Source organism: Nuphar pumila, chromosome 2, assembly GCF_984573655.1.
Source record: "Nuphar pumila chromosome 2, dmNupPumi1.hap1.1, whole genome shotgun sequence".
In the NCBI taxonomy this organism is placed as follows: Eukaryota; Viridiplantae; Streptophyta; class Magnoliopsida; order Nymphaeales; family Nymphaeaceae; genus Nuphar; species Nuphar pumila.
Genome location: NC_143250.1, coordinates 22,690,288 through 22,705,027, shown reverse-complemented (window position 1 = coordinate 22,705,027; position 14,740 = coordinate 22,690,288). Strand labels below are relative to the sequence as shown.

At 38.8% G+C, this 14,740-nt stretch overlaps 1 protein-coding gene across 1 annotated transcript in view; it reads right to left on the bottom strand.

The window, feature by feature from the left end:
- The window catches only part of LOC149845020 (uncharacterized), a 30,632-nt gene that overhangs the window by 3,356 nt on the left and 12,536 nt on the right, over positions 1–14,740 (bottom strand). The window contains exons 2-8 of the mRNA XM_089997427.1: positions 2,560–3,031; positions 2,310–2,446; positions 1,677–1,721; positions 1,538–1,591; positions 799–903; positions 439–645; positions 17–102 (exon numbers count right to left, since the gene is read on the bottom strand). Coding sequence (XP_089853553.1) covers positions 17–102; positions 439–645; positions 799–903; positions 1,538–1,591; positions 1,677–1,721; positions 2,310–2,446; positions 2,560–2,995 — 1,070 coding nt within the window. The 5' untranslated portion in view covers positions 2,996–3,031. The remainder of the gene's footprint in view (positions 1–16; positions 103–438; positions 646–798; positions 904–1,537; positions 1,592–1,676; positions 1,722–2,309; positions 2,447–2,559; positions 3,032–14,740) is intronic.

The following is a 14,740-nucleotide window of genomic DNA, read 5'->3' as shown; positions in this document are numbered from 1 at the left end:
ACAGAGCAGACTGTACCTTTTTTGAGCAGCTTCTTCTTCTTCAACAAGAAGTTTCTGACATCTTAGAGCTTCAGCATCTTTGTCAGCCATCCATGCCACAACCTACAAAAACAAAAACATTGTAAAAACTAGTTTGCAAAAGACCCTGGTGAGGTCAAGGTGTTCTTTGACTGGATAAACAGACCAATACTAGACCACCAAGAATCACAGCAGCAGTGCTCTATCAAAGCAAGACCAAATCAAGTCCCTAGATGAGGGACAAAGAACAACATTACTTGCAAATCAGTAGGCTAGGAGTCAACAATCATCAAAGCAAAACAACTAGCGTCCAGGTTCTTAGAGTGACAACATATGATATGCAACTAATTTAACTTGACAAGAAATAGCAAGTAAACATGTTTATTCAGATTCACAAATAGAAGAGAATCTTATACGTACCAGCTTCTGTTCAACAATGAAGCTGGTGCATGCAACAATGTTCCTTGTCTCCAGACCAATCTTTGCAGCTTCTCCATCAAATACAAACCTATGCATTGAAACAGCTGTACCAGCACATAAGAAGGTCCGTTCACTGGCATCATCAAGTATGGCAAACAACTCCTTTGAAGAAATGGGCAGCATAGAAGGCCTGGCTTGAATGATATCCTGTACACAAGGATAACAACAGGTAAGATCCTTATCAAATACATAGTAAGTTGCAATTGCAGGGAGTATAAAATAGAAAGAGCAATCAGGAAAAAACAGAAGGAAAATGCAGAGAAAAAAGGATGATAAGAAAGAGAAAGAATGCAGCTCTACCAGAAGTGCAGCACCAGCTTTTATGTAGGATTGTGGAAGAGAAGTGAAACCAGGTTTTCGAACGAATGCTGTCAATGTTTTTATGATCGATGACCCGGGAACCTCCTACACGATACCAAGTATGTCATTGCATGACATATATCAGTAGGTGATAGATGCTGTAGAGTAAAACTGATTATTAAAAGCATTTCCATATCAAGAAAATGAGAAGTAGAGTGAGTTTTGGATTTTTGCATGTCTATCTAGTTGCAACATTCTGTCCCAAAAATTTATATTCCTGCAGGTCAACATGACCTGACCATACTAATGCATAAGCCAAGCCAACCAAGAAGCAGAGAGAGCATGTACAGTATCTCCCCAGTGAGTTAACTGAATAATAACAGCAGCAGCAGCAGCAACAACAACGAAATAAAAATCTCCCCAGAGATTTAACTGAATAATAACATCTGCAGCAGCAACAACGATGACAACAAAAACAAAATAAAAGAAAAAAACAAAAACAACAAAGCCAACCAAGTAAAAGACAGAAAAACATGTGTGCAGATAGTTGCACAAGTATGCCCTGTTTTATCCATCTATCTTCTAAAAATCGAAAAGAGCATAAAAATAAAATAAGAACAAAAATGCAATTTATTCTGGGAAAGACAAAAGGTGATCAAAGATAAACTCTTTTGAACATGTATTTATTTAGCAAACTGTGACAATGAAACAGAAAAAAAAAAGACAATGGAACCATCACCTCCAGCGCCATATTCTTGAATGACATAGTTTCTATTGCTTCTTCCAAAGATAGCTGGAAATAAGCAAATCAATAAATCAAGGTGGAGATAGAAATCACACAATATATGATCTCATATAACACATTTACAAGCAGATACCTTATCCCAGAATGCACCCAAGTAATTTCTGTTCTTCGATGAGTCCTACAAGATGAGAATCAGACAGTTATGTAAAGAAAGATACCAAAAAAGATGATAAGCACAATTGTAACTATTTACACATTGCAACCACCACATTAATTGTTTGAGAAAGGCCAAAAAAACCAACAGTGTTTGCAACAAATGCAGAAAATATTAACTTCAAAAACCATAAGCACTGTTGATAGAATATGAAAAGTTTTATATGGCATACTGCAAAAGCAGAATGAATTCCTTTAATCATGATGACAAGATGCAATTTTAACCGACAGGTGAAGCAACATTAGAAGTGTAGCATGTAGTTAATCAGACGAAAGTGCTTTTTGAAGTTTGATTGATTAAATAACTGGCTCAGCATAATACCTTTTGGACAGCAAAGTTAAAACCAACACATTCAGAACAATACTTTAAAAGCCAGGATGAGTCTAAAGGTAAAATATTTAATCATTTTTCTGATACTCGTATTCTAAATCTTAAGAGTAGAAAATATTTCTATTACAGATAGTCACAGAGTTGGGCTTGTGAAAGAGCACTATCATTTTACTGGTATGTAACAAAGGCCAAGACTCCAAGTTTAGTTTGACAGAGACAAACCTTATCAATGTTCAAAGAACGGCGATGTATACGGATGTGCCTTCTATAGTTGATTAGTGAACAGAACTCCAGTGAACACTTATCACATTTTTGCAACTGCACTTTTGAAGGTAATGACAAGGGCCATCCAGGAAAATCTGCCATAAAGCACCCACAATCAGCATCGGCTAAATACCTTAATTTGCTTCAAGATGAAGCAATCTACCAAGGTACCTGATATATGATAGTGACATACATTTTTCACTCTCACCATTCGCCTTTGCAGCTGCCAAGGCAACAATTTCGGGAAGTTTGCGATGATGGATATATTCAGGAGGAAGTTTTGTCCCTTTTAGAGGTGATCCTGTTCCCTTTGAGTGAATGGAGTCCTTAAACCCATTCATTTCAGATGAGAGCAAGCTGATGCCATTGCAGTGTTCTTGTATCCAGTCCTTCCCATCAACCCCATTCACAGCCTTTGAACCCTTAGAGAGCTTGTTGGTTCCTTGTTGATCTAGAGCATGCAGTAACTGAATCCACTGAACATGATCATCACCAGCCCTTGAAAATGATATAAATGGTTCCTTCCCTATTGCTTGCCTGATAATATTGTCAAAAGGGTCATGACCTTCCTCCTTTTCAGGTTTGCAAACCTTCTGCTCAGGCTTCATCATGTCCGAAGAGGATCTTGGTTTTGCTAATGGCATCACCAATATGACAAGCAGCGCATTTACAAAAGTCTCCTGCATCAGGAAAAAAAAAAGATTTGATAATTGGTACCATGGTTTATAATCACCACATTTTCTAAAGGCAATTAAACCCGGTTCCTCTACTATTTTTAACATTTATTAGGGAAGGAACGAACCTTTTCATATTTTGAGTTCTGTTCTAACTGATAGTGTTTAGACAAAAGTAGTTTTCAGCCTGGGAAATCTTTCAGAGCGGACTAAATCAAGGTTTGACATGCTTGTGCCTTAATCAATTCTCGAGTCAAGATTGCAATATGGCTGTCACTAAATTTTAATCGAGCAACTTGTAATATGCGTAGAGCACACACTGCAAAGGTTAAGGATTAAGTTCTTCGTTATACACAGGGGTACACATGGGCTAGATGGGTAAGTGGTCCATCAGGCATCGAAGAAAAGTATGGCCAAATGAGCTCAGACCTAGGCCCTTTCAGCTGGCCCATGGCCAAAACAAAAGTCCATCTACATGTACTATCAGCGAGTGTGTATGCATGTATTATCAGGCTAGGTCTATCCAAAACATTTTCACATCCAAGCTTTAACACGTATCAGACAGCACCTTACTCGCACGTGGAGCCAAATTTTGGCCCTGAGCCTGGTTTCCAAGTACATAACTTGTTGCCCCTGCTAGTTATATACACCCATGCCTTTTATGTTACTGCTAATGTTATTCCCACAAAAAATTGCTGACACTGCATCTTATTGAGCTAAAGTAGGAGTTTATTTTCCATATTTAGGCAAGAACAGCTATCCTCTGCAAAACCTTCACAGTTTTATCCAAGGTTGTAAGTATCGTATCGGGCCCAAAGTAACACCATATCGTAAATTAAAAAAAAATACAAAAAATCAAAAAAAAAAAGAAAAATCAGAAAAATTTAACAAAAAATTTTAAAAAATCATAACACATGAAACAATGATGAATTGCACAAAATACAATCATAAAATCACATTTATGTCCCTATGAGCTACATAAGACATCATCAAAACATCAACAAATATAGAATTATAGACAATATTGCATGCATATCTCATGAGAACAATGCCACAAGACTCATACTTTCATATTATATAAACAAAAACAAAATAACCAAGTTTATGAAGTAGGATTCAAAAAAAAATGATACAGGGGATGTATCGTACAATACATCCGATATAGGTACGAGATATGGGTGTGTATCGTATCGTTTTCCCCCTAAGTAACGATATGTATCATACCGTATTGTATGATACTTACAACACTGGATTTATTAATGAATGGGAAAAAACTTAGCAGGCCTTTCCATGGTATTTATGAGGTTGATATCTTTCTTCTTATGCTTGCCAGACCACTTTCTTGGTCCAAAACTCCAAATCAGTCCAACCACACAGTGTCACCGATAAGCAAGTTCCATTGTGACCTTCCCGTGCCCGTGCCATAAATATGCACAGCATTAGGATTGCTTTCTAAGTGTTACTCTAGAGATTGAATTAACATGTTTCTATAAAGGTTAGTCAGCATTCTAGAGAAGTAATTGATGAAGAATGTGCAAATAACAATATGCCCAAATTTGATCTTTTTGTCCAACATCAGATGTTATTTTTTCATGGCCACTGAATCTGTAACTTTAGCATTAGAAAGCATATTGTTTGAACATGTTTTGCAAGAAATCTGGCACCAGGCCGATGTATGTAAATTAACATATCATCAAGTTTTACGGTGCTGTTTGAATTGTTTATCTGGTGTACCATTGACTTTTTGCCTATATGCTGCCAAATCAAAGGGCATGCAATCTTTGCAGAATTAGTGTCTATATAAAGTAACCTACATTTTACAATTTTGCATTCCTTTGCTGCACCCGAGAGAGATAGCATTGTAAAATTTGATCCTTTAAAGAAGTTTTGTTTTGCAATAAGAGAAAAGGAGGGACCTGAAGTTTGGTATGTTCTTTTTATTCAGTACTGTTGTCAAGGATATTTTTCAAAATTACTTAACTGAAGATATAATTATAAAATTTCTAGAATTAAAATTTTTATATAGTAACTAGTTGCACAATTTCTTTTTTCCACAGAGAAAGCTGGGGTTAGGCAGACCCCTACCAGTTATACAACAATACCATTGGGATTCAAATTTGCAACGTCCCAACACAAGGTGACATGCACTAACTGCTCCTGCCAGACTAGTGGAGCCCCCATTGGTTGGTTGCACAATTTCTACAATCAGGATGAATAGCTAAAAGTCATCAAAAGAATGAATGAATAAAGAATTACAAGTTAGATGGTATTGGGTATCTCTAATTAATATAAATAGTGACAAGAGGCTTTTGAATACGATAAGGTAGACCTCATTTAATCACTTTTTTAGTCAGCCTCCCCTAACTTAAATTTGATTAGATCAATTTTCTCTTTCTCACATTTTTGGGGGGATGGCACTATGGCAAAGGGCTGCTGGTGTGTATTGCTCTCTCTCTCTCTCTCTCTCTCTCTCTCTCTCTCTCTCTCTCTCTCTCTCTCTCTCTCTCTCTCTCTCTCTCCATATATATATATATTGTTAAAATATATGTAATTCATATATATGTATATGTTTATATACATATATATATATATATGTATTATCTAAAATACCCAATAGGGGTATTTTAGTCATTTCACAAGTACCCGATAGGGGTACTTGTTTCTTTTCTTTATTTTTTGTAAATTCTTTTTTCTTTTTTCTTTTTTCTTTTTTCTTTTTTTACTTTTTATTTTTTATATTTTTGCCCACCTAAAAGGGGCCCCACCATGGAGTCGATGGGGCCCCCAACGGTCACATTTGTGACCGTTGGGGGCTCCCAACGACTCCATGGGAGCCCCTAGGTGGCTCTTCTTTTAAGGCCATAAGGCCACTCTTCCTCTCCTTCTTTTTGTGTATAAATAGGGGTGAACCCCTCTTGTATTTTTCACTCTTGAGAGTTCTCTCTCTTTTCAATAAGAGACATTTATATTTTTATGTTGTGTTGTCTCTTGTGGGTTTGGGTGTTAGCCCTTTTGTTTGTTCATTAGTGGATGTTGTAAGTGCTTAATGCACTCTTTGCTTTTCCGCATATTTCATTACATGGTATCAGAGCCTTGTGTATGCTCTTCTTCTTAATATAGCTAGTTGTGTAGCTATATTTTTTTATTGTTGTATCTCTCTTCATTTATCCTCTTGTGAGTGATTAAAATGGAAGGAGAACAAAAGATTGATCTCTCCTTCAAGCTCAATGACTCCCACTACATGATGTGGGCCGCCGCCATGGAGAACAACCTCAAAGGTAAAAAACTTTGGGGATACGTTATGGGCACCATTCCGGAACCACAACTTCAACTAACTAAGATGGATGGTGATCAAGAAAAAGCTCTTGAAGGAAATGCCCGCATGAAGGCCATTGAAGATCACCAATCTAAAGTGGAAGATTGGGAAAGTAAGCATGCCAAAATTCTTGCTTGGTTCATGAACAATGTGGAGCTCAAGATTTGCACCAACATTGCCAAGTTTCGGATGGCTAATGAAGCATGGTTCTTTATGAAATGTATGTTTACTCAAAAAGACCTTGCTCGTCAATTCTTTCTTCAAGAAAAAATCCGGACTATCAAGCAAGGAGAATTGAGTGTAAGGGATTACTTTAGAAATCTTGGTCCCCTATGGGATGAACTATCTTTACTAGAACCAAAATGGGTTTCTAGTGTGGATGTGGAATTAATGAGAGAACAAATGGAAAAAGAACACTTTTCCAATTTTTACATGGGCTTAGGCCCGAATATGAACAAGTTAGATCTTCCCTCCTACATAGATCTAAGCCTCTTCCCTTGGAAGATGCCATAGCCGAAATATGCCAAGAAGAAACTTGTCTTGGCATGATTAAAGGAGGAGATGATGTCTTGGCCGTATCAAAACCCGGCAACCAAACCTCCACATTTTGGAAGGCAAAATAATTATAATGGCAACTATAGAAAAGTCATTTGCCATCATTGTCAAGAGCCGGGTCATATAAGACCTAATTGCCCTAAGTTGAATGAAGCACCTAAAAATAAGGTTGCTTCCGTTGAAGAAGCTACTCAAAAGAAAGAGGAAACCATCAAAGGGAAGGAATCTTTTTCTCTTGCTCAACTATCGGAAGCACTACAAACTCTACTCAAGATACCATCAACCTCGGGTGCCGCCATAGCTTCTTTCTCTCTTCCAGGTATGTCTTCTTTATTCCTTGACTCTGGAGCTTCCTTTCATATGACCCCACTTGAAAATGAGCTTTCTGATTTGTGTAATAATTATAAAAACTCCTATGTTTTAACTGCCGATGGTACATCTTTACAAGTAAAAAGTTTTGGAACTTTAAACTTTTCAAAAGATTTCTTTGTGTCAAACGTGAGAGTTGTATCTCAACTTAATTTAAATCTCCTCTCTGTTGCTCAAATATGTGATCATGGATGTGAAATCTCCTTCTCAACTAAGGATTGCTCTATACTAGATCTCTGGTCCGGGAAGCAGATTGGGCAAGGCCATAGGAGGGGAGATCTCTATTACATGAGCAACTTGAAACTCCCCACTAACTCTTTTTGTAACCATATCCAAGATAAAAATATTGAAATTTGGCATCAAAGACTTGGACATCCAAGTTTCTCAAAAAATGTACTCCTTTCCATTTGGAAAGAAATTTTGTAATGAGAAACATTTTGTTTGCAAGAATTGTATTTTTGGCAAAATGAAATCTACTCCTTTTCCAAACCGAACTTTTGTGTCCAAAAGACCTTTTGAGTTAGTCCATTCGGACGTTTGGGGTCCTTCCCCGGTCATGTCTAAAGGAGGGTACTCCTATTACGTTACTTTCATTGATGACTACACTAGGTATGTATGGATCTACTTTCTCAATTTAAAATCCGAAGTCTTTGACTTCTTCAAAAAATTTCATATGATAGTTAAAAATCAATTTTCAAGTAATATCTCTACTCTTAGATCTGATTCGGGTGGAGAATATTTATCAAACGAATTTCAAAATTATTTAGAAGTAAATTGAATTTGTCAACAAAGATCGTGTTCAAGGACTCCCCAACAAAACGGCTTGGCCGAAAGAAAGCATAGACACCTCATGGAAACCACTAGGACACTCCTTATTTCCAAAGAAATTCCAAAGAGTTTTTGGGCCGAAGCGGCCTTAACCTCAACTTACTTAATAAATAGAATGATATCTTCATCCTTACAAAATACATCTCCATATGAAAAACTATTTGAAAGAACACCCGATTTCAATAGATTAAGAATTTTTGGATGTAAATGTTTTGTCCTTACACATAAACGGGACAAATTATCTCATAAAGTTATTGAATGTGTTTTCTTGGGATATGGAGAAAATCAAAAGGGTTTTAGATATTTTGACTTGAAAAAAAACAAACTCTATGTATCCAAAGATGTAACCTTTTTGGAAAATGGAAATGGTTTTGTGAAAACTAAAGATATTGACGAAAGTGAATATGCTTTTTTATTTGTTCTATCTCAAGAAGATGAGACTCCTCAAGAAGAGGAAATGTCTAATGAGTCTTTGAATGACCTAGAGGATATTCCTCTTGACAATGTTACAGATGAAAGTGATAAACTAATCCAAACCTATGTTAGGCGTGGTCAACAAACTCAAATGAGCGCCTTAGAAAAATACTCTCAAGGATCCAACATAGAAGAAACCTCTTTAAGAAGATCCAGTCGGATCTCCAATCCTCCTAATAGGTTTGTTTCCTATGAGTCCCTAACTCCAAGATATAGAGTATGTCTAATTGCGTTGCACTCATTTCATGAACCTTCACACTATAATGAGGCCAAAAACATTCCCCAATGGGTTGAAGCCATGAACTTAGAGCTTAGTGCCCTTGAAAAAGCAAAAACTTGGGAAATAACTTTGTTACCCACTGGAAAGAAATCAATTGGATGTAGATGGGTCTTCAAAATTAAAACTAAGAGTGATGGTTCATTAGAACGTTATAAAGCACGATTAGTAGCTAAAGGATATGCTCAAGAACATGATATAGATTATGAAAAAACCTTCGCACCTGTTGCTAGAATGACTAGTGTTAGGACTCTTATTGCAATTGCGTCAGTGAAAAAATGGCCTATCTATCAACTAGATATTAAGAATGCATTTCTAAATGGCGAATTAAATGAAGAAGTTTACATGGATCCCCCACCAGGAGTATGTATTGGTAAAAATAAAATTCTCAAACTTAAAAAGGCATTATATGGTTTAAAACAAGCCCCAAAGGCTTGGCATGATAGATTTACTAATGTAATGACATGTTTGAATTTTCGTTCATGTTATACTGACACTGCTTTGTTTGTAAAAAGTGCAGGGTCTTCAGTAGTTATTTTACTACTTTATGTTGATGATATAATCATCACTGGAAGTGATGAGCAAGGAATTTATGATATTAAGAAAGTTTTAAAAGAACATTTTGACATGTTTGATCTTGGTTTCTTAAGATACTTTTTAGGGATTGAAGTGGCGTACTCTCTTCGAGGGTACATTCTCTCTCAGATGAAGTTGGCTGCTGACATTTGTTCTAAATCTGGTATCTCCGATGATAAGAAGACAGAAACCCCTGAAGTCATCAATGCAAAGTTAAGGTTGGAAGATGGAACACCTCTCGAGGATCCTACTCCCTACCGGCAACTTGTTGGGTCTCTAACCTACTTATCCATTACTCGGCCAGACATAGCTCATGTTGTCCACTCTGTCAGTCAGTTTCAACATGCACCTACAACCGTGCACATGAGTGTAATCTTAAGGATTGTCAGATATATCAAAAACACCATAACTAAGGGAGTTTTTTTCCTCCTCCTCACCACTTGATTTAATTGCTTATATTGATGCTGATTGGGGAGGAAATTCCAATGACCGAGTCTCAACTACGGGATTTTGTGTTTTCTTAGGTGACTATGATTTCTTGGAGATGCAAGAAGCAACACAAAGTATCCTTATCCTCAACGGAAGCGGAATATCGTGCTATGGCCACTACAACCATGAAACTTGTATGGCTAAGAAGTCTCCTCAATGATATGGGCATTGTCATCTCTACTCCTTCGAAGATGTGTTGTGACAACAAAAGTGCAATTTATATTGCAAGCAATCACACCTTCCATGAGCGTACTAAGCATATTGAGATGGACTGTCATTACGTACGTGATGAATACCTGAGAGGAACCATAGCACTACCTTACGTCACATCTGAGTACCAGTTGGCGGACTTCTTCACTAAGGCCCTTGCTGCTCCTCGCTTTTTATTTCTCCTTAACAAGCTTTTGGTTATATCCCCGTAAAGCTTGAGGGAGGGTGTTAAAATATATGTAATTCATATATATGTATATGTTTATATACATATATATGTATATGTTTATATACATATATATATATATGTATTATCTAAAATACCTGATAGGGGTATTTTAGTCATTTCACAAGTACCCGATAGAGGTACTTGTTTCTTTTTCTTTATTTTTTGTAAATTCTTTTTTCTTTTTTTACTTTTTATTTTTTATATTTTTGCCCACCTAAAAGGGGCCCCACCATGGAGTCGATGGGGCCCCCAACGATCACATTTGTGACTGTTGGGGGCTCCCAACGACTCCATGGGAGCCCCTAGGTGGCTCTTCTTTTAAGGCCATAAGGCCACTCCTCCTCTCCTTTTTGTGTATAAATAGGGGTGAACCCCTCTTGTATTTTTCACTCTTGAGAGTTCTCTCTCATTCTTTTCAATAAGAGACATTTATATTTTTATGTTGTGTTGTCTCTTGTGGGTTTGGGTGTTAGCCCTTTTGTTTGTTCATTAGTGGATGTTGTAAGTGCTTAATGCACTCTTTGCTTTTCCGCATATTTCATTATATATATATATATATATATATATATATATGATGCAGTGAGGAAGCCGAAAACCCTTCACGTAAAGGATGCTGACGTGATGATCCTAGTTGCAGTGAGGGAATGGACGTTGTTCCGCTGTTGGGCTAACGTTGGGGTTGCTCTCCCAGTGCACAATCATGCAGCAACAGTAACTCAATGAAAGATGTGGAAGACAAGGAATCGGATCAACTGATACGATTAATGGTTTATTAGAAAATAGGAAAGACTACAATGAATAAAGACAAAGTAAATAGTAAAGTGAAACTAGCGGTTGGAATGAAAGAAAATAAAGGCAAAAATGAAAGTGTGGTAACGACTGGCAACCAAAACAAAAGAACCTAAATGCAGATAGCCAAAAAGTTGTTGTAGGCTGAACGTGACAGTAAGAAATAACAAAATAAATAAACAGAAAAAAAGTAAAGGCTGCTGCAGAAAATCCGTCTCCTTTTCACGCAACCCTAAACAAGGTATTAATAGGTTGCTAACGGATCTGGATCTCGGGACCAGTCCCAGGACCCGAGACAAACTCGATGCGGCTGACGAACTGGAACGTTGTTGACGTGCGTGTGCATGCTTCAGACCTTTGCTCGTGGTCGGATCCATCATCTGGGTCCAATTGTCCATCCCATTGGCGCCGGGCTGGGTCACGTTGTAGGGGTCCGGTCCAGTCCTGCTATGCATCATTCTACCCTGGTTGGGAAGAAGTCGGCTCTGACGACTTATTGTCACCACAGTATGCATATAGATCAGACACATCTTCAGTAGCGGCCTTTGTATACAAAATCTTGGTTCCAAGTACGTGAATCCAGGAAGGGGTCCACGAGAGCATCCAGTAACAAACTTCAAAAATTTCTTTTGGTGCTCTGGTGAGAAACCTCTTAGGCCTCCCCGAAACATCTCAATGTTAGGATGCTTCCCATTATATCCACCAGCATAAGGTGCAGTTGAGCATAAGTCATCAACATCCATACCACCAAGTGATCCTGAAATAAGAAGCTGGAGTTCATGCTCATTGAACATCCCTATCCAATCCGACTGTAGGAGCTGCTGAAATCCTTGAAGAAAATTTGAACTTTGTTGACGAATCTGAATATTCAAACGATGGTTGGCAACAAGGGGAATGAACATTATTACACTCTCATTTGTAACATGTAAATCTTGTTCACCCGGAAGGAGCTCCTCTTCAGTTTGCTCACCGCACGCATTATTTACGACTACGAAATATAGCCCTATCTCAGAAATGTCGCTTTTATAATGCTTCAAGAAAAGGAGATGTTGGTACAATTTTGGGTCCAAAGAAGGCAAGTCATTGAGGCAGTTATGCTTTTGCTTCAACTTGCTCAAGAAGAAAGTTGCAAAAGGTATTTCGACAAGAATACCCTCGAACAGTGCCTTTCCAAGGACAGTTCCAAGAAACCAAAAGTATTGGAGGTGTTGTTCATGTATCATTCCTGAGGCAGGGTTCGGATATAACATGTGATCAGAGGTTTCCTTAAATAGGCCATATTGCACACCAACAGCAGCTCTGGTTATGTTTTCCATAAAATCCTTAAAAATCCCTCCTCCATCTATGGCATCCCATGGAAGCACAAGTTGAATTTATGTCCCTCCGGCACGCGGTCTTAGGGGTCTGGCTAGAATACCAATGAGACAAGTAGGCTTACCAACAACTAGACCACCTTCCATTCCAGGCAGGTGTCTTATATCAGCCATCAACAGCAAGTTGCTTGAAGCAACTGACGGACAACGATTCGCAACCACACCCACAAAGACACTATTAAAGAAGTGTAATGGTGAGAGTATCCCAAATGGTGAGCCCATTGCCAGAAGAATATCACTTCTTTTATTACTCAGTGAAATCTTGACATGTGGTCGATCCTTGGTGTCTATCCCAGTAAGTCTAAGAAAAGCAAGTTTCATAGTTGATACGGCCACATTTGCACTGTCTATGTCGCTCACACTCTGACTCTCTTGCGGATAATATGCAACTCTATTTTCATCCTAAACTTGCAGCGAGTGGATATTTGATTGTGGAACATTCTTTGATGAAACCAAGGACCAACCCATCTCCCAAGAACCATCCGCAGAGTGACCACCATGTCCTTTTAGTAGGGAAGTAAGTGCAATAGATGATGTTGGAATATCCACCAACATAAGAAGCTTTGTTGGTAGCCAAGATGGATCTTCATAATCCATAGTACCACCATGTTTGTCTGATGTTTTCCCTCTGGTCTCGATAAGCACATCAATTTGTGCACCAGTGATCAATTGTGGTAATCACTGTGATTCAACATGAAGATGTTGTTTCCCACTAGAATGAAAATGTTCCACCAAGGAGGCGATGGTAACAACCAGTGCCGACATGGTTGGATTCTTTCCTCCATGCCTAATTAAGTGCTCAATTGGGAACTGGATTGCAAAGGAATCAGGCAACAGAAGCCCTGATGATGATACGGTCGTCTTTCCCGAGTTTGCATGATAGAAGGTATGGCCCTGCATTTTGCGACCCCATGGGTCCGTCTGCTGGATGGTCGCGTGGTCGACATCCCTGTGCAGGCCCGCCTCAAAGCCATCCAGTTGCACAACAGGTCGGTGGAAGGTTGGCCGGACTAGTTCGGCTGCTCTTGCATCCGCATGAACAACAGCATCAACGCCCAATCCACCAATCGTTTTCAGCATGGACGTTGCGCGCGTTTCCACCGACGACTCGAGGACCACGAGCCGATCTTCGAGTCCATCCAACTGTTTCGATATGCCAACGACATCCTCACTTAAGTGTAGCATGTTTTCTTGGAGCTTCATCATCATATTGAGCATCTACATCATTGGGTCCTAGTTGTCGGTTTCCTCCCGCTCTTTTCCGCTTGCAGGATCATCCCTCACCTCGTGAGCCATACCGCTAACGAAGGAGAAAGACCTGGGCTATGATACCATTTTGATACAGTGAGAAAGCCGAAAACCCTTCACGTAAAGGATGCCGACGTGATGATTATAGTTGCAGCGAGGGAATGGACGTTGTTCCGCTATTGGGCTAACGTTGGGGCTGCTCTCCCAGTGCACAATCATGCAGCAAAAGTAACTAAATGAAAGATGTGGAAGACAAGGAATCGGATCAATTGATCCGATTAATGGTTTATTAGAAAATAGGAAAGACTACAATGAAAGAAAATAAAGGCAAAAATGAAAGTGTTGTAACGACTGGCAACCAAAACAAAAGAACCTAAATGCAGATAGCCAAAAGGTTGTTGTAGGCTGAACGTGACAGTAAGAAATAACAAAATAAAAAAACAGAAAGAAAGTAAAGGCTGCTGCAGAAAATACGTCTCCTTTTCACGCAACCCTAAACAGGGTATTAATAGGTTGCTAACGGATCTGGATCCCGGGTCCAGTCCCAGGACCCGAGACAAACTCGATGCGGTTGACGTGCTGACGAACTGGAACGTTGTTGACATGCGTGTGCATGCTTCAGGTGGTCAGATCCATCATCTGGGTCCAATCGTCCATCCCATTGGCGCCGGCCTGGGTTACGTTGTAGGGGTCCGGCCCGATCCTACTCTACATCAATATATATATTTCTTACAATCGATTGTACCTATAGTCTACTTAGATAAAACCTCTTTTTGGCAAATCCAACCTCAGATGTGATCAAGATGCTCCATTTAGTAGGAAGTGGCTTTTGGATTTCCACAATCAACGTGTATACAAGTTAGATAAATTGCCACAAACCCACCACATTTTCCCAACTGAAAAGAACAAGGGTTGATTCTCACTAAATTGACCATGTTGAACACATCGACGAGGTTAGATTTTGACAAAAACACTTGCATTG